The 17650-nt window shown below is 41.4% G+C and overlaps 1 protein-coding gene across 2 annotated transcripts in view; it reads right to left on the reverse strand.

The window, feature by feature from the left end:
* Positions 1 to 6102: 6102 nt before the first annotated feature.
* Positions 6103 to 17650, reverse strand: part of PCDH15 (protocadherin related 15) — a 400140-nt gene continuing 388592 nt past the window's right edge. Inside the window, exons 31-36 of one of the 2 annotated variants that reach the window (XM_075717274.1) lie at positions 16009 to 16030; positions 14318 to 14356; positions 13004 to 13077; positions 12027 to 12159; positions 9775 to 11244; positions 6103 to 6657 (exon numbers count right to left, since the gene is read on the reverse strand). In XM_075717274.1, the coding sequence (XP_075573389.1) occupies positions 6103 to 6657; positions 9775 to 11244; positions 12027 to 12159; positions 13004 to 13077; positions 14318 to 14356; positions 16009 to 16030 (2293 nt within the window). The remainder of the gene's footprint in view (positions 6658 to 9774; positions 11245 to 12026; positions 12160 to 13003; positions 13078 to 14317; positions 14357 to 16008; positions 16031 to 17650) is intronic. The other variant, XM_075717276.1, reaches the window with a different exon arrangement.

Consider the following 17650-nt stretch of genomic DNA (forward strand, 5'->3'; position numbering starts at 1 on the left):
AAATAAGAAAATCTTTCTTAGCTACTAAAAATAATCATGGCAAAGTAGAGTTTCTCTGAACTCTCCTGTTGGCCTTCAACACGGGCATTAAGGAGAATCTAAAGCGTTACCTCAGCAAGTAGCAACTAAGCCACAGGAGCGCTGAACACTGTGGTTTTGCCACATTTTCTCCCAAAAAACAGTGACCCACTGCTAAGTTGCCGTGGGGCATGGCAGGGAACCACTGACTACATCCCCCAGTGCACAACTTGCCGGTAGCTCCATGGGAAGGGCTCAGCCTGCCGAAGGGGAGCAATGTGACAGCACGCGTCTGGTGCAAATGCAATACCATCAGCTCCAACCCACGTGACCGGTGGCAAATTCCTGCGCTGCAGGGAGCGCTTCTACGAGATCCCAGACTGCAGGGTGCCACGCGCCTATGAGACCACTGCCCTCTGAAACGCAAACTTGCTAGCACGCATATTTAAGCAACCGCCAGTTGGTCGGAGACACAATGCGAGATGTTTGTATGCCTCAGAAGACAATAGATGATCTATAGGCAGCCAGAGAGATGATGCACACACGTACTGCGAATCTAACTGCTGAGGAGAACCAACCATGGCTTTCACCAAGCAGCCATTAACTCTCAAGCTCAGCAGCACTGACATACAGCACGGCTTTGTGGCGTCATTGATATAAAGGCTTATATTCTCCCTAAACTCTTGAAACTAAACCTCCCTTCAGTGTAACGCAACGTTCAGTTCTGCACCAAAGCTGCCCTTCCCTATAAGCATCCTGTCCCTGGCTCCCCAAAAATCTCCCCAAAATCTTGATTGTACTTCTGTAGCATTCACAGGGCTGCCAGGAACAGGCACATACAAAGTTTCCGATAGCCACTGCAATGAGATAAGCCCCGTTCCTTCCCTCGCATTTGACTTTGCCAGTACCATGTCCACAGTCTTCCGGGAGTAGAGAACTAAGTCTTCAGCAGGACGCACTAAAAAAGGCTAATTTTACCTTTGTGGCCTTAAAAAGGTGATGATGTTTTCTATTCTTCAAGCATTCCAGCAGAGCTTTAATAGTGAAGAGGTTGGGGTTTTTTTTTAGCAGTTTGACACAGGATCTTGTCCTTGCTCCTTGAGGAACAGCAAAAGAGCCACTGTACAGACACCGTCCCTTCCCAAACACACTTGAATACAGCACAAACAACGTACCTGCTATTATCCACTCAACGCAAGGTCAGCCTGTCCAGAGCTGGAGTTTTGGTGGGACTTCCTGAAAGCCAAATACTGGTTAAAACCTATGGGACAATGCAAAGCATGGTAACTCCGTGGGTCTCTCTCCGTGTTACTGCCCAGAGTGCCCTGGTGGATTTGCTGCCCGAGCAGCTCTGCAGGGTTCCCCCAGCTCTCTGTGGAAACTGCTGCTCCTTGCCAGGTTGAGAGCACACAAATTAAGCCCCCTTGGGCTAGAACCACTTGCTTTTCCAAGTAGGCCTCTCCACACAACCGGGACCGGGAGCTTGCATCCCCTCCTGCTGAACTCCAGCACAGGCTCCCCATGCCTGCTTACCCCACACTGGCTCCTTGGACAGAGACAAATGGTAGCAATTCCCAAATGCCACAGCCACCCATATGTTTCAATGGCATCCATATGGGGACAGGCAAACGCTCCTTGGAATGCTGCAACTCGTTCTGGGCATTGCGGATGGCCATTGCTTAACAACATGCAAACACTTTGCAGCGTTGGCATTGCTCGTGCTGGGTAGCTCACAAAAGGAACAACATCATTTTATCATGTATTGGTAAAGAGCAACCATCAGTGCCAGAAAGATAAACTGTGTTCCAGCTGCCCGGGCCGGTGCCACCCTGAAAGCTTCGGTTTTGTTATGCTATGAGTGAATTACCTGATTCTGCTCGAGTTGTTGCTACACTATTGATCCGGGCCTGTGCTACAGCTTTATCATTTGATCAGCTGGGCTTAGTGCTCCTAGTCCAAACAGTGAAAGTACTGAAACTCTCTTCTTCCAATAATAAAGAAAAAAGGTAATATTCCTCAGTACTCATCTAATGGGCTTTTGAGAACCAGCTGCCTTCAAAATTCATTTGACAAACTGCACCATTCTTTGGGTTTATCAAAGCTTGTGGTTTATCAGTAGTTTGTAATAAGTGTAAGTCTTTCTCAGACTATCAACGACGAGGCCGTCCATGGTTACTTAAAGTCACCATTTCTGTGGGCAGCATTTGAAGGGTCGGCAAGCAAGCATGTGCTGAGCAGGAGAAAGCTGCTGTCCTTTGTATTTCTGGCTAGCTCTGTGTCTTGGCGCAGCCACGAACTAGGGCTCGATGAGAAACCATTCAAATTTATACCCCCATTTGCAGTGCAATTATAAATATTACAAGGTAAGAAGCATTTATCACCATCCGCCAGCTGCAAAACACACTTATTTGTGAAGCTTTGAGTTACAACCGACATTTGCTAGAGGCAAGCGGATGGAAAAAGGAGAAGCCACTTCCCAACCATCGAGATCATCCCACACAAGCAACCTGGGGGTGACCGCCACGAGAAACCAGAACCACCATGGCTTTGATCCATCAAGGAGTTTTTTAAATATCAAGCTGTATTCCCTTAGGAGTGTGTGACCCTTTCCAGAAGGCATTTTCGTGGTTGTGACTGGCCCAAAATACCCAGTTCCCACTATGTGTTTTTCCACCATGTAAGCTGAAATTTGTGTAAGAGATTGGTGCTGTTCTCCCACTGCTAAAAATTCAGATTTCTATTCCCCCCCCCCCCATCTCTTTTCTATTTTGCTGACTGTGCAAGTTTTCCAGCTACATAACCAAATTCTGGAAGGATGCAACCCGGGGGATGCCAAGCGATCACCGTGCCAGGAGAAAGCACCAGGACGGACACACACAGCACCCCCGCAACCGCACTGTCTTTTCCCCTGCACCAACTCAGGCAAATCTGGGTGCAAGGAGTGCCTACCATTAACGCATAAATATTTTACGCTTCCTCACAGGTCCCCGATAGATCTGCGGGGCTTTCTTTGCAACCTTGTTCACAGTAGCATATACTTAAAGAAAGGGGGAGGAAAAAAAGGTTCTATTTTTCTCCTGACATTCCTTGTTCTGCCTCACAGTGGGCATTACACTGCCCTTCTACAGCCACATCATCGGTCATTTGAACCTTGCTTATACTGAAAATGTAGCAGATGCCGTATTAAAACCACAAAATTATCAGTGCCTGCTTGGAAGAGCATACAAATTAAATCAGTGTCGGGAGCAATGATTATCACCTTGATCGGTCAGCCAGCGAGTAGTTCTGCCACCCAGCGGAAAATGCTCATGCCTTGCATCAGCTTTACAAATTTCAGCAGTTAAATAGCGGTAAATTATATCCCAAACTCAGATACTTTGTTCTACTTACTGTAGCCACCAAAGCCATGCTAACACTTAACTTCCCAAAGGAAAAGTAGAAGTGAGCTTTTTTTTACTCTATCAGCCTGTAGTGTTATTGCTGTTGGTTCTGGCATCCCCTGCCTGCTGACAGTCTAAAATCTGTATTAATTTACAGTGTGGCATCCCCAGAAAAGACAATTTGAATTCTGTATTGATTTACAGTATTACATCCACAGAAAATTAAAAATACCCCCCCCCCCCCCCCATCTTTGGCACCTGTGAAAGACTTCATGAAGCCCTCTCTATGCCAACAGTATTCAAGATTTTGAAAGTCACTATAAGTTTAGCTAAAATCGAGTTAGATTTCAGATAAACCCCACCCATTGCTTAAAAAGTGAAATTTCTTAATGAATTTCTTAGACTTATTGCATTGGGGGAAAAGTTCCGAGCTCTTGGACAGCACAAGCGAGATGGTATTGACAGGTTCTGCCTTTGATAAGCGTGCACAGCACTGAGTCTCTAGAAAAAGAAACAATTTGTTTTCTTCCCCTCAGAAAATTGAGAGTAGCTGGGAGAAAATGTTTCTCTAAAAGCGTATGACCTTATTGAAGAATACTTCAGTAAGAACCGAACTGACAGACCTTGCAATCAAAATCATGTAGCGAAATAATAACAGTATCTTAAACAGGATTAAAATATAATATTTTACTAGGTATTTCAAAGAATAGATTTTTTTTTTCCTTCCATCATTCTTATCTGTATATTCAGACTCTAGCTAAACTCCAAACAGCTATTTTTTGTTAGGTACCAAGTGCAAATATGCCAAGATAAAAGAGTTAGGAGAAAGAAATACCCGGTCTTTTTTTTTTTTTTTCCCCCTTGTGTGGTAGGCTACGTTGCATTTCTCATGCCTAAAAACAAGCACCGTCTCTCAAAATATTTGGTCGGAAACCTCAGCTTGAAAAGGAGGTATTTGACAGAAATGTCACATTTACATCGGCATAACATGCGAACGGCTTCTAGAGACAAACATTAGGAGGAATCTCGTGGAGGAGAACCTGTGCAAGGGGAAAACAAACACAATCACAGCAGCAGAAGTCCATTTCCTGCCAGGGCAGAACCAACAGCCATCGTCATCCAGATCTTGTGGTGAAACTTCAACTACAGTAACAGGGAAAGAAGGATGCTGCCAACCATTTCCTTCCTAATTGCACATGTTTATCTGTCGACCCTTCCTATCTTTTGAGAGGTATCCATAGTGTTCTCACAACTACTTTGGTCTTATCCTGAAAGAAAAGTTTGCACAATACAACAGGACACTTTTCTCGTGTGAATACGGATCGTCGTCTTTTCTTTCCTATATCACATTGGAGAAAAATACTTTGCTCTGTATTGCGAGTGTCTTTTAGGTATTGGTGATCATGAACAGTGGCACTTCTCAGCTCCCTACTGAAGTCGTAACACAATGCACTCACTGCTTTGAGGTGCAAATAGAAATTATAAGCAGGTGCCAAAATTTATGGAGTGTATTTTACAAGTAATGCTTACTTAAAGTTTCTGAAACAATTCTCTGTGTGTGTTCCGACACCCTTTGCCCTTCACAGATCTGTTCATGCAGATTAGACTCATAAAATATTCACTTTTTATCCTCTTTGCCGTAATCCATTTGTCTCTTCAGCAGGTTTATGTTCAACACTATTGGCATGGAATGGTGATTGTACCATTTAACCCAACAGCTAGCTGGGCTTGAAAACGTATCCATCCCCTTCCTATTAATTACTCTTTAATGCCTGTTTCTATCACACAGACTCGTGTATCATCCTGGTTTATTTTGGAGGAATATAGCCATAGGATGACAATTATTGATGGAGCATAAAAACTGGAGCTAAAGACCGTATAAAGAAGAAAACAGAACTGATGTGGGAAGAGATGAAAAGATGAAAAATTGACTAGAGAAGAAAATTGGAATGAGCTAATTTACAAAAGAAAATGAACAAACCACGGCCAGGTAACTCTGAATAAGATTAATTGCTACACATTTCCTTCCTCTTTGCAATTTTTATCTTATTTAATCTTCTATTCCACTTTTCTGTGTAACAGTGCTATACTCTTATAAACTCTGATTCCACTCTTCCCTAAGTTTGCTAGCTGGGTGCTGAGCGAGATCCTCTGTTTGCATAAACTGGTATATCGCTACCGACTTCGTATCGTTACTCAAATTTAAGCCAGCCGAGGATTTGCTCCATTGACTTCCATGGATTTATTTTTAATTTATTACTCTGAGTTCAGAATCAAGAGCTCTGGATATAAATCTTGAACATAAATAGACAATTTCCAAATCTAAACAGTATAGCCACAAATACCATACAGAAAAACAAGCTAGGCATGTATAGAACTGTCTCAAAAGTTAACCAAATGTTGCTGTGCATTTATTAGTAGTTTACTGTTTATTAAACAATAAATCAAGATCCAAAAAAACTAATTAATTTAAACGAAGTATTGTTTAGTGAAATGGGAGCCTGTCAAAATAGTTGTTGGGGAGGACAATTAATTGGTACAAATGTGAGTGCAAATTTTGTTTTTAAACTTTAAAGCGTGTCGTTTGTAGTATACAACGTATGTGCACGATACAAATTTCATACATTTTCCTCAGTGACAATAAAAAGCGCAGTTTATTATAAACTGAAGTAAAAATTAAAATAATAATAATAAAAAAAAAAAATCACAGTTTTGTCATTGGTATGTGAAGGTTGTTCCAAGGGCCCATCCAGAGCTCCTCTTCATCTGACTGTGTGTGTTCACTGTGCGACTCCAAGGGCTCTTTGACATCCTCGTTATCAACAACCGATTCTTGCTCTTCTGTGCTTTTCATTTTGGAGCCCCCCTGCTTTGTTACTACATTTTCGGCCCCTATAGTAGAGGAAGCAAACGAGACGCTGCAAGGTCTTGTGTTCATTTTATCACTAGAAGATGGTCCCTTTGACAACGTGTTCAGTGGGACATTCTCCTCATGTGTCACTGCAAGCTTGTCCAGTTTCTTGAATTGTTTCCCCAGCCTCACTGGAGATGTGACTTTTAAATTATTACCAAGGCAAACACGACGGGTTCTGACAACAGAGCCATTCTGTGCAATGTAGATGTTACCGTTGATGTTGTTTTGAATATTCGGGTTATTAAGACGATTCCTCTGGCTGGAATCAGGAGCGCTGTCTTCTCCAGTGGAGCTGGTCTCATACTCTGGGTCGACTATCAGCTTGATCCTTTTCTTCCGGGCCCACTGTTTGACAATAAATAGAAATGTCGTTAAATCTCAGCACTATTTCTTACAGTTTCCTGACCTTTTGCTATCTGTTAGCTACACACTCATAGGAATTTTTATTAACGTGGTCTTTTGTACCCTTCCTTTTAGGTTGTACACAGATATTTCTTAATTGTTTTCATTACCACTGTGTGCCAGTTTGTGTGAACACTCAAGCAATTCTTTGTACTAAGAAGTTACAAGAAAGATAAACTCATTTTAGTCTGTGAACTGCATAATACGAGTCAGAGTGTATAAAAAACGTGATTTTTTTTGTTTCAGGTTTGGAAAGGAGTGACAAACTTGTGGGGTTTTTTGGGTTTGTTTTTTTTCCCCCCCGCTAAAGATGCATTCAGCTGTGCTCCCATTAAGCCAAAGTGCACCTTCTTTGGAGAATTCTGAGGACGGAGACATTACTTTCTGAAAGAAAGCTTCTGCAAGTCATGATATTGGTAAGCCAATCATATTTTGACAAAGCAATGTCTCAGTCTGTCTTACAGAGAGAGATGAAAGCCAACTAGATTAATTACCCCTTCTAACAGAAACTGGGAGGCACTGATGATGAAGCCTTTGTCTAAGTGATAGTTCTAAGCAACTAGTGTACTAATGGGTAAATGCTAGGAAGGCCTTAGAAGTTTTCTCCCAGAGTATTACTACGTTGTAAATTCAGTGCAGAAATGGCATTGAGCAGGTGTGTTTTATATGCACAACACATCAAGCAGAGAAAGATTTCGGGACCTACACAAGGGAAATCCTCAGGCATGATGTTGGCAAAATTGGCTGGTTAAAAAAGAGAAAAGCTTGATATAAGGCTTTGTGCCAGTTCCAATCTAGTGGGATCAATGGAGATGTTTTGCTATCGAATGGAAGATGGTGGAGAAATGAGACTTTAGATTCTATATATTTTATATATTTTTTCTGAAGAGTTAATGCAAACAATTTCCATGTTGCTGTGACTTTGTACTAATAGTGATTACACAAAACCCATTACTTCTTTTAATTTATAATTGATCTTTTTAAAATAAATGCCTCCTTGCAGTACACTGAAACAAGCTACTATCATTCTTGAATTAATAATGAAAAAACTGTTATTTCACTAAGGCAGCAGATACCATCACATTTAACTCCCACTGCAATACATACACATGCACACAAAAGCCAGTTAGAGAAAGAAAATCATGCAACGTACAAACGCGTGATGATTACTTTTAAGCTTTTGAGAAGTTACACTTTGTACAAATTACTCAAAGACCTATTCTTGCGTTCCTGATAAAGACATATAATTTTTCTTCACACAGATATATTCAGGTGGATGAAAAGATTGACTTGTTTAAATGGGATTTACGTTAAAGCACTGTGGGCAGCTACAACTTTCTGCTATATGGGAATACAAAAAAGTAGGTAAGTGATCATAAATCTAGTTCATATTGCAACTGGAATTAAAGACAATAGTTGAAAAGTTAGTATCACGCTTTGCAGCTCAGCACCAATTGTCCTGCCAAGGAAACACCACGGCAGACTCAAGTATCTTAAAAATTCAAACATTTTTCTCTCCCTCGTCTAACAGAGACTTCCTGGCAGAGCTTTGGTGCATATGCCAGAATTTGCACCAGCTTTAAAGCACCCACTCACAAGACTAATCCAATACTGGCTCAAGGCTTTGTTTTTATTTAGGCTTCTTATGGCTTATCTGGATAAATCTAGTGGTTGAGAAACAGCTCTGTGGGTTTTGGTACAAGGTAAATAATGCACAGATAGCTCGTGTGTATACAGAGCTTGCATACTCTCTGGGCTGACAGCGCGGATAAGAGCTCCATGAGGAAGTACGTCATGCAGAGGTTGCTGCTTATATGAAAACACAAAGGCCACTTGTGCTTTCCGTAACAGAAGTCCTTCCTACGTAATAGCACTCATTCTGAGTGGAACTGTGCTAATGAAAGTGCTACAAGATTTCGCTATTGAATGACATCAGATATTCCAGGTTACTGAATTTTAAAAGGCAGATACCAAAATATAGAACATAGGCAATGGTTACCTTCAGCAACACTGTGCTGTTACACATCTCAAACTTTTAGATAGATGTTTAAAAAAATAAATAAATAAAATCACTGTACTGTTAGGTGGGAGGGGCAGAAGTTGGAGAATGTAATCGATTTCCTTTTCTGACCAAGCTCACTTCGTACAGCCATCCGTGCATCCCTGTCCAGTACATCACTGGTACCTGAAACCCGAATCCCATGATCCAGAAACAGTTTAATCCCAGCTGTGCTAGTAATACTCTGCAGGTTTGGGAGAGTTCCTTCACTGCAATTTCAGTTGTCCCCCCTGCAAACAGGGCTGATGTTTACAGCAGAGAACTCATTTGAAGATGAGCAAATGCTGTACAGGTAGGGGAACAGAAGGTGAAACCATGTATGACTTCTGAGTCTTTTCATCCTCATCATCATTCCTGTTCTTCACCAAATTCTATGTTTTGCCCCTTTTCCTTCCTGCAGCTTTCCACTTTGTGACAGACATAACCTGCATGAACGTAAGGCCTTTAATACGTTTGTGCCATCAGGTTCATCAAGCTATCCGTCACAGCTAATGCGAAATGCAATGTTACTCTGCTTCACAACGTGCATAATGCAAAAAGGATTAAATCTAAGAATCAACACAATGCCTCTTTAACTACATTATTGAAATTAGCAGAGAAAAAGAAGTACTCCTTCCCGCCATTGCTTGATGAAAATTAATCTTTCTATATCCACCACTAAGTATACCCGAGTAGTCTCTCAGAGGAACTTTGTTAGTTTGGTTTTCTACAGTTCTATCCCTAAGATAGCATACAGGGCACAAATGCTGAAGCAATAAGCTTTGACATTTTCTTTTTGGCTCTCTCGAGTCAAGTGTGTATTGCTTAGGAAAGACCACACAGAAAGCACAGCAAACAAGATCACTCCTTACTGCAAAACGTCCACCTACTGTCACTCCTTTTTAAAAGGATGTAGAATCACCAGTAGTCTCTGACTCCGTAACGGCAGCATCCAGGGCCTCATTTGACCAAGACTGACTGTTTTCCTGGGACATCTTTTCTCTTATTTTCTTTCTTTTCATGTTGGTGTCTGAACTTTGATTCTCAGTATCAGGGGAAGTTGCGGTTTTACCAGAAGTGGCACTAGTTGTGCTTTTTGTCCCTTCAGTACCTTTGGAAGTAACACTGATTTGACTTTCTAGGCAAGAAGATTCATTCTTACTGATAGTATCCTCCCTGTCACTAGCATCTGTATCAACCTCTTCTGTGCCTTCATCCGTGCTATCCTCACCATTAGTAGCTGATTCTCCTCTCTTGTCTTCTTCAGTAGCAGCAGTTTTTGCACTGGCAGACGTTTCAGACACTGCCGTATTTGCGTTATCTGCCGTCTCATTGAGGCTTGCGCTGACTTGCTCCACATCCCCTTGTTCATCTTCTTCTGACACCTCTTCTATCGTGTCTTCTATTTCAAGGCTGGCGGAGGAGGTTTTGCTCCTATAGCTGGATCCTGAAGTTTTCCGGTAGCTCGTGTCCCTGTCACTACCTGATGCATTAGAGCTAATAGTTGATTTCTGGCTGGATTGCCTTGCTCTGCCACGAGAGCTACCTCCCCTACTTTTTACACTGGACCTTTCAGTGCTTCTTCTACTGCTGGACTCACTAGTCCCTGATTTGCTGTACGAACTTCGCGTAGATGAGCTCTTTGACAGGCTACCATCTTCATCACTGTCAGAGTCTTCCTCATCATCGTCCTCTTCAGATGAGTCCTCCTCTGATTCGCTGCTAGAGCTAGATCCAGAGTCGTCATCAGAATCCCCCAAATCATGCCCCGTCTCTTCATCCGAGTCCACAGTACTTTCAGTGGCTTCATCCTGGTCCAGAGTTACTTTCAAGTAGTCTTTATCTTCTGACTCTGAACCAGAGCTACTACTCTTCATGGATGACTCATCTGAGGTGTATTTTCTTCTCCTCCTTTTCTTCTTCTCATAATCACTATCCTCATGTTCACTCTCTGCTGTGATATTTATTGAAACGCCTGATTTTGCTTCATCTCTTTCATATTCTTCCTCTCCTTTTCCTCTTGCATGCACTGAATCTTTGCGAATAGGCTCTTGAAATTTTCTGGAGACACTAATGCGTTTCAACACATGATTTAGTTTTCTCATGGAAGGTCTGTCATCTGTCAGTTTCTGGAAGTAGCTTCCCCTGATAATCATGCTTTTCTCACTGTCCACTTGGCGAGCTGACATCAACTTGGCATAACTGGAATCTTTCCTACCGCCTTTTACTTTCTGCAGAATCATCGGGAATATCTTTGCTTTCTTCCATGGGGAACGAGCAGACTCAGTTCTTCCTACCGGTTTGTGAACACTGACTGCTACACGACTTAAATGCATCACTGCTTTTAGTTTCCTTTTTCCCTGGCTGGTCCTATACGCTCTTCCAGAACCATGTCTTAGATCCATCCCACCATCTACAGGTCTACCTTCTATTTGAGCCCCTGCTCTCTGGCTTATACCTCTGCTCGAAGGACCTCTGCCTTGACTCATCCCCTGCAAATTATGAAAATGGAACTTGATTACAATTGGAAAGACGGTGGTTATGAAAACTCGTACCCTAAAACAAGTCAGTAGGAACAAATGGAACATTTTTTCCCAGCATCTAAACTAACTTACCCATTTTAGAAATAGCTTTTTACCAAAATTATGGGGAAAGTTTTACTTCTAGAATAGGCTGCAAGTGCACAACTACCATACTCTGCAACAGGGAAAAATACTGGCTCAGAAACGTTATCCCTTCTCATTTAATTAAAACCCACGTCATGGATTAAGAGTGTAGTATTTCTGAAAATTAGATTAGAAAAAAAGGAACATTTATGTCAACTTTCTTCTGGCTGCCACTGACATTTTAAAATTTCTTTACATTCAGTTGTGAACTTTATGATAAATGAGTTTAGGTGACTGCTTTTCTCAGTGGAAAATCACCAGTTATAGGCTGAATATTAGTAATACCCCATTTGGTTAACAATATAAAATGGAATTACCTAAGGCTATGTGGATTTTTCATTGAACAAGAAATCTACATTGAGGAAAAAATAGAGGTGGGTATTAAAAGAAACTCTGCAATTCCTTTTTATTTCTAGAAAAAAGGAAAGAGGTGCTGATGCAAAACTTTACCGGTCATCAGAAGGGCAAACAATGATTAGCAATGGGAGAGCTGCTTATTTGATCTATACAGAACACAATATTCTAATCAATTACAAAATGTATTTGACAAGGCTTAATGGTCCTTCACCTTGTTGCAGAGACAGAATCAACACACCAGAGACGCTCACCTCTTCCGCAGTCGATCCATGCGGGCTATAGTAGTAGCCACCATCGTTCTCCACCACGACTTCCCCGTACTCATCATACATCCCCGAAGGAGACAGCAATCGGCGGCGGCTCCCATACTGAGGCAGTTCGTACCTGGCAAAAACACCATTGTCTCTTCGTAACATGCACCAACGGCTTCACGTGTGTCTCCACACACAGCAGCAAATGCACGCACATCTCGAAAGGACAAGAATTTCTTTGCTCTTTTCTCTCTACCTTTGAGAAGATTATTATTTTTTTTTTCCTTAGCGGTAACACAGTCCAAAACCTCTTTCTATTGCATGGGCTGTAAGCCCGTTACAACTGGAGGGCGACCCGCATTGCCAGGTCTCTGGGATCAGTCAAGAACCCCCCAAGTGCAATGACCTTCTTTCCAGGTACCTGCTTTTTGGGGGGATCTTTTTTTAAATTGGGGGATGAAAGAGCAGGTTCCCTGGGATCGGTTCTGGAAATGCCTGCAAGCTTGTAAGAACAGCAACAATCCCTGAAGTGCTTTCAGTCAGATGGGCATTATCAGAACAAGGCAGGATAATGTTTTCTAGGTAAATGTAAAAGGCCAGACGCTGGCTGGGAACTGTGAGCAGAAAGTATCAGTCACTGAACTCAGGCCGGTGAGCCACAAAAGGGGAGGAGATGATGGAAATTAATTTCCAAGACAGCAGAAATATGCAAATAAAAAAGTGAATATAAACCCAGCATGACGGATGGGGTATACACTCTGTGGCATAATAATTAGATTCCTAAAGAAGTGGGGAGTTATACAACGCCCCCTTAACTTTTTAAAAGAGTTTTGTTGTCAGCACACGCCTTCGTGGACACAAAGATTAAAGTAATCCTGAGATGAAGGGAAGTCTCCAGATTAGATGCTGTAATAATAAACATCATCAACCTGGAAAAGCTTCATTTTCAGAAATACATAGGAAAAATGAAAATATACCCATGCTCATAACTGTAGTAATCTTGCCCATAGTATTCCTGCCCTGGATCAATTCCAGACTCCATACTTAACTCCTGTCAAAAGAGAAACACTGATTGAATGCAAGCAGTTATACACAGTAATGACTGATGAAAAAGGCGCAAAGAACAGTAGCTTACTGTGCAAACAAGCAAAATAAAAAATGATAATAATTTGAGGAACATTGACAACTGTCAAGAACCATAATGAGAAGCCAACACCAGCTTTAAATGACCCCTTCCCTGGTCTGTTCCCTGGGAGCGACTGTTCCAAGTCAGCTAAATGCAGACGCTGTTCTGGCGTGGGACCCTGTCTCACTCATCCTGTACAAAACCCTCATTCAGTAAACTGGACTCAAGGCAAATACGCTGTCACTTCTTGCGCCTCTCTCAAAAGAAAAAGCTGTATTGAAAGATCAGGGCTATTTTACTCGCTGTGTTTGTCAGGTCTCTGTTTTTAAAGTTTTCTCAACCATCAACAATCATGAGCGGCATGCGACTAAGCTAAGTCCTTGTCTGTATCCTATGAAAGCGCCAGCGTGTCCTGAAGCGGCTTTCACCTGCTGTTTAGTATTAGGCTGCTCTGTGGAATACCTCTGAACTGCAGGATCGACACAGAGAACCCAGGCTCGGGTTTTGGCAAGGGGCTGCATGTCGTCTCTATCTCACACCTTCCTAGAGGTTCTTCTCCAGTCCAATGAATTTAAAGTTGTGTCAGAGCATCTTGTAATTACTAATGACTGCAGAAACGACCACCATTCTGTACCACAAAAATACCATCGATAGCAGCGTCTCACAAAAGCTACAATTGCTCTATTGCTTATTCTGGAAACGATAGCGGGTCTAAAAGATTTGAAACAGAAAGCATTGCGTTTATAATCCAGAGCCGCCTTTGCACTTCACAGCAGTGTGCTAATGCTTCCATTATCTCGGCAGGCCAACTGCTTAATTCATCTCTAGGTACCATAATCAATTATCAGTTGACTGACATCTGAAAAAAACAGATCGCCGTTGGACAGCGAGGAAATTGTCCCGAAGCTAGGAAAGCTTTCAGTCTGTGTGATGAAGTCCATGGGAGCAACTGAAAGATGCTCAAGGGGAAAATACCAAGACGCAGTACATTTAAGGTATTTAATTAAAACAACATAAATGGGGTAACCATGTCAGGCCTTCCCTTTTCATGTAAAAGAGTCAGGGGGAAAAATATTACCTAAGACAGACAAGTTTTTTATTAGGAAATTATATAAAAGCCATTTAAAAGGTTATAGAATAATTAAGAAACAAAAAATAGTGGTACCTCTGGTCTGAGAAGAGAAGGTCTCAGCAACTGCTGTTGCTACAAAAGAAAATTAGAAAGGGGTTAATTAGGCAGTAACAATTAAAGTGCAGGTCATTTGTGTTTGAGTTAAAATTGGAAAGAAATCCTAACACCACGGGTCCTTCAGAGCCCTTTGCACAGCAGTCACCTGGATACTGCCATACTCAGTGAGGAGTAGAACGCTGCTAAGCACCTAAGGTAGTCACATCACTTACAGTCTGCTATTTCTTTTGCCTAATATAAATTCAAATTTCCTGTTTATGTGGCGATTCTTTAAATTATTTAACTAAAAACTTCTCTCAGAGCCCAAAAGAACTATTGCGTGGTGTATGTTGGAGACAGCAGGGAGACAACGGCAGACAAAAAATTATCTGCAACACGTAGAAAGCAAATCTATGGGAATCTGCAGGGAAGCCTGTGATTCAGCTATTAAAAACCTGAAGCGACTCAATTTCTTACCCGAGCTTCTACTGCAATACCATCACTTTAATTCTCTATCTATATTTATATAGTACTGTGGCTTTTAACTCAGTACCTCGCAACCACTTATAGACTTTAATTCACAATACCAATACGAGAGTGAAGGATTATCTCAACTGTTTTCTCTACAGCTTATGTGTGATTTCTTTCAGTATGCGGCATGCAGTGAGAAAAGCATGCTGACGTGAGGGAAGAGACCCCGGGAGGCTGCACGGAGAGGACCGACAGGACGCTACGGCTCCTCTCAGGTGTGTCACAGCTAAACATGGGTCATTTTTGGTACTCATGTTGTTCATTAATTAATGACAGACCGATGCACATCGCTTGCTGTTTTGTAAATTAGGATCAGATTTACTCAGGAAAATCAGTACCATTGTCCCTGCACTCCTCCCAAAATTTGGTGGCACTATTTCAGCCAATTTCTTGGCCAAAACCAAACCCTGAGAGATGGGGTCCGTGTCTGAATTAAGAGACACAAATCAGCTCTGCAAAAGGAGGAAAAATCATGGCAGAACAACAGAAAGCTTGCCATTTGTAAAACACTAGTGAATAAGGAGCAGTAGGCTCCAGAGGCACACCTTAAGATTAGCACAACTGATCCAGCTCTCAGGAGTAAATATCAGCCTTTATGATAGAAATGTATTTTGGAGAACTTTCCAACTATTAAATGAGTTCATTCAGATTTCTGAAGGAAACTCTCCATGTTTAGTGGTGGACTTGGCAGTGTTAGGTTAATGGTTGGACTGGATGAGCTTAAAGGTCTTTTCCAACCTAACCGATTCTATGATTCTGTGATTCTGTGTTACTCACTGCTGGAGAAAAAGATGCTGCAAGAGCAACAGACTGCACTGAGCTGCAGAGAAGGTCAGTGTAGTCCAGCACCAAGCCCATGGGAGTGGGCTGTGGCAGACAATTAGATGTGCCATAAGAAAACGCAGCAAGAGCAGAGGGAATTCCTTGGGAAAACGTTTTTGGCAGTTTGTCGAGCAGCAACCTCCTAGCGCGGAGGTTACGTTTGTGCCACGATGGTTGCCAGCCCCCAGTGAATCGATGCCTCATGAACTTTTTGCACCACTTTCTATTTCTGGCCTCTAAAACACCCAGTAGCGATGAGTTTCACAACATAGGCTGTATGGGAAAAACGTGTTGATGCGATTAATATTTTAAATGTAACTGGGGAACAGCCTTACCTCTTGCTGTGCATATCCTCGCCTACAAGTCAGAAAAAGGAAAAAAAAAAAAATTAGTATACTTCTGTGAGACTATATAAAGATGCATATAGCCATTCTTTCTGGAGAGAGGTGAAAAGATAATGTAATTAGAAATATTGTTAGCAAGAAAAGAAATACATATCTACAGTACAAAATATGTTTTTCTTTAGATTTGCTCTGGAAATACAAATTATTGCATGAGAAAGGCTAGTGAGTCTTTGGGATCTTTTCTTGCTTTGGATTGCAAATGAATGAGAAGAAATCCCCAATCCCCAAAAGCCAGAGAGCCAGTGCACCCAGTGGAACACAGCCAAGGGAAAGGGGATGAACGCTGTGTTTGGTTTTCCTTGTGTCCCCATAAGAGAGGTCCAGCCCGGCCGCCTTCTCTGTTGTCTCAGAGACCACCTACAAAGAGATTCTTATTTCACACATCTGCTTAAGCAGTGAAACAGTCTCTCTTCTACTTCTGGACTTTCTGTATCCACTTGGGACTTGCTAGAAATTGGCCTGGAGGTTCTATTACTAATTTCTTGTAACAACATTATTATTAAAATTACACATTTCCTAACATCTCCTCTGCAGGGGGGGAGTTAAATTATTTTGGCTATCTATGATTATTTTGCCACAGGCTTTGTGCTTTTGATCTTATTGGAAAAATTTTGTTGTTGTTTTAATTCATTTTCTTGGACCCATTCATATGCATGACAAATGCACTTCTGTCTATCAAGTTCTCTATTTTCACAGTTTGTGCCAGAAAATTAAAATGGTTTAGACAGAACTAGGGAACAGCAACTTAAGTCTTAGCATTATTATTAAGGATAAGCCTGGGTTTTTAATTTTTTTTTTTTTTTTAAGAAGGAAAGGGTAAATGCTCAAAATTATGTTGAGCTTAACCTAGTACATAGACAGCAGTCTAGGAGAATTCTTTAATTACACTTGAGTAAATAATAAAGAACAGAGTAGGAGTCCTTTTAATTCTTTAATATCACCGTCTATTAAGTTTTCTATTAATATTCAGCACATGGAATTGATTATCAGCATTAAATTAATGCTGTTGCTTATATAATATAAAACTAATGAACAACTGAAATGAAGATTTATCATCAAAAGATGATATGTGACTTTTCAAAGCCCACTCGAGGAATACTGTATTTAGTTTCCATATCGCCTACGACAATCTTCAGATAAAGAAGGTCTTGCATTGCACAGAGGAAAACTAAGCCTATTACTCTTAATTGCTCTCGAGTAGTCACCATATTGCAGATTAAAAGCGTAATACAAGTAATTCTCATTCAATTTGGAATTCAACTTTCTCAAAAACAGCACCATGCTGTGTTTTGAGAGATGCTTATCCTTCTCTTATAGTTTTGTGTGGCCATGATTAGAAGGAAAAAAAGCCCCCAAAAGACAAAAAATACCCATTCACTCAATACAGCACAAGGATCTATTCTGGCAAAAAGGCAAAGGTCAAAACAGCGTCATTTGTTTGCAGGAAGGAATTAAAGCTCTCCACGGAGGGAGGAATTGCTTCTGGATAAACATTATCAGCCAGACTTCACTGCAGTCAGTCAGAGAGAAATCTTCAATGCAAAATGGGAAGCAAGGCCATAGTGCCTATGAT

Source organism: Pelecanus crispus, chromosome 10 (genome assembly GCF_030463565.1).
Source record: "Pelecanus crispus isolate bPelCri1 chromosome 10, bPelCri1.pri, whole genome shotgun sequence".
Taxonomy (NCBI): Eukaryota; Metazoa; Chordata; class Aves; order Pelecaniformes; family Pelecanidae; genus Pelecanus; species Pelecanus crispus.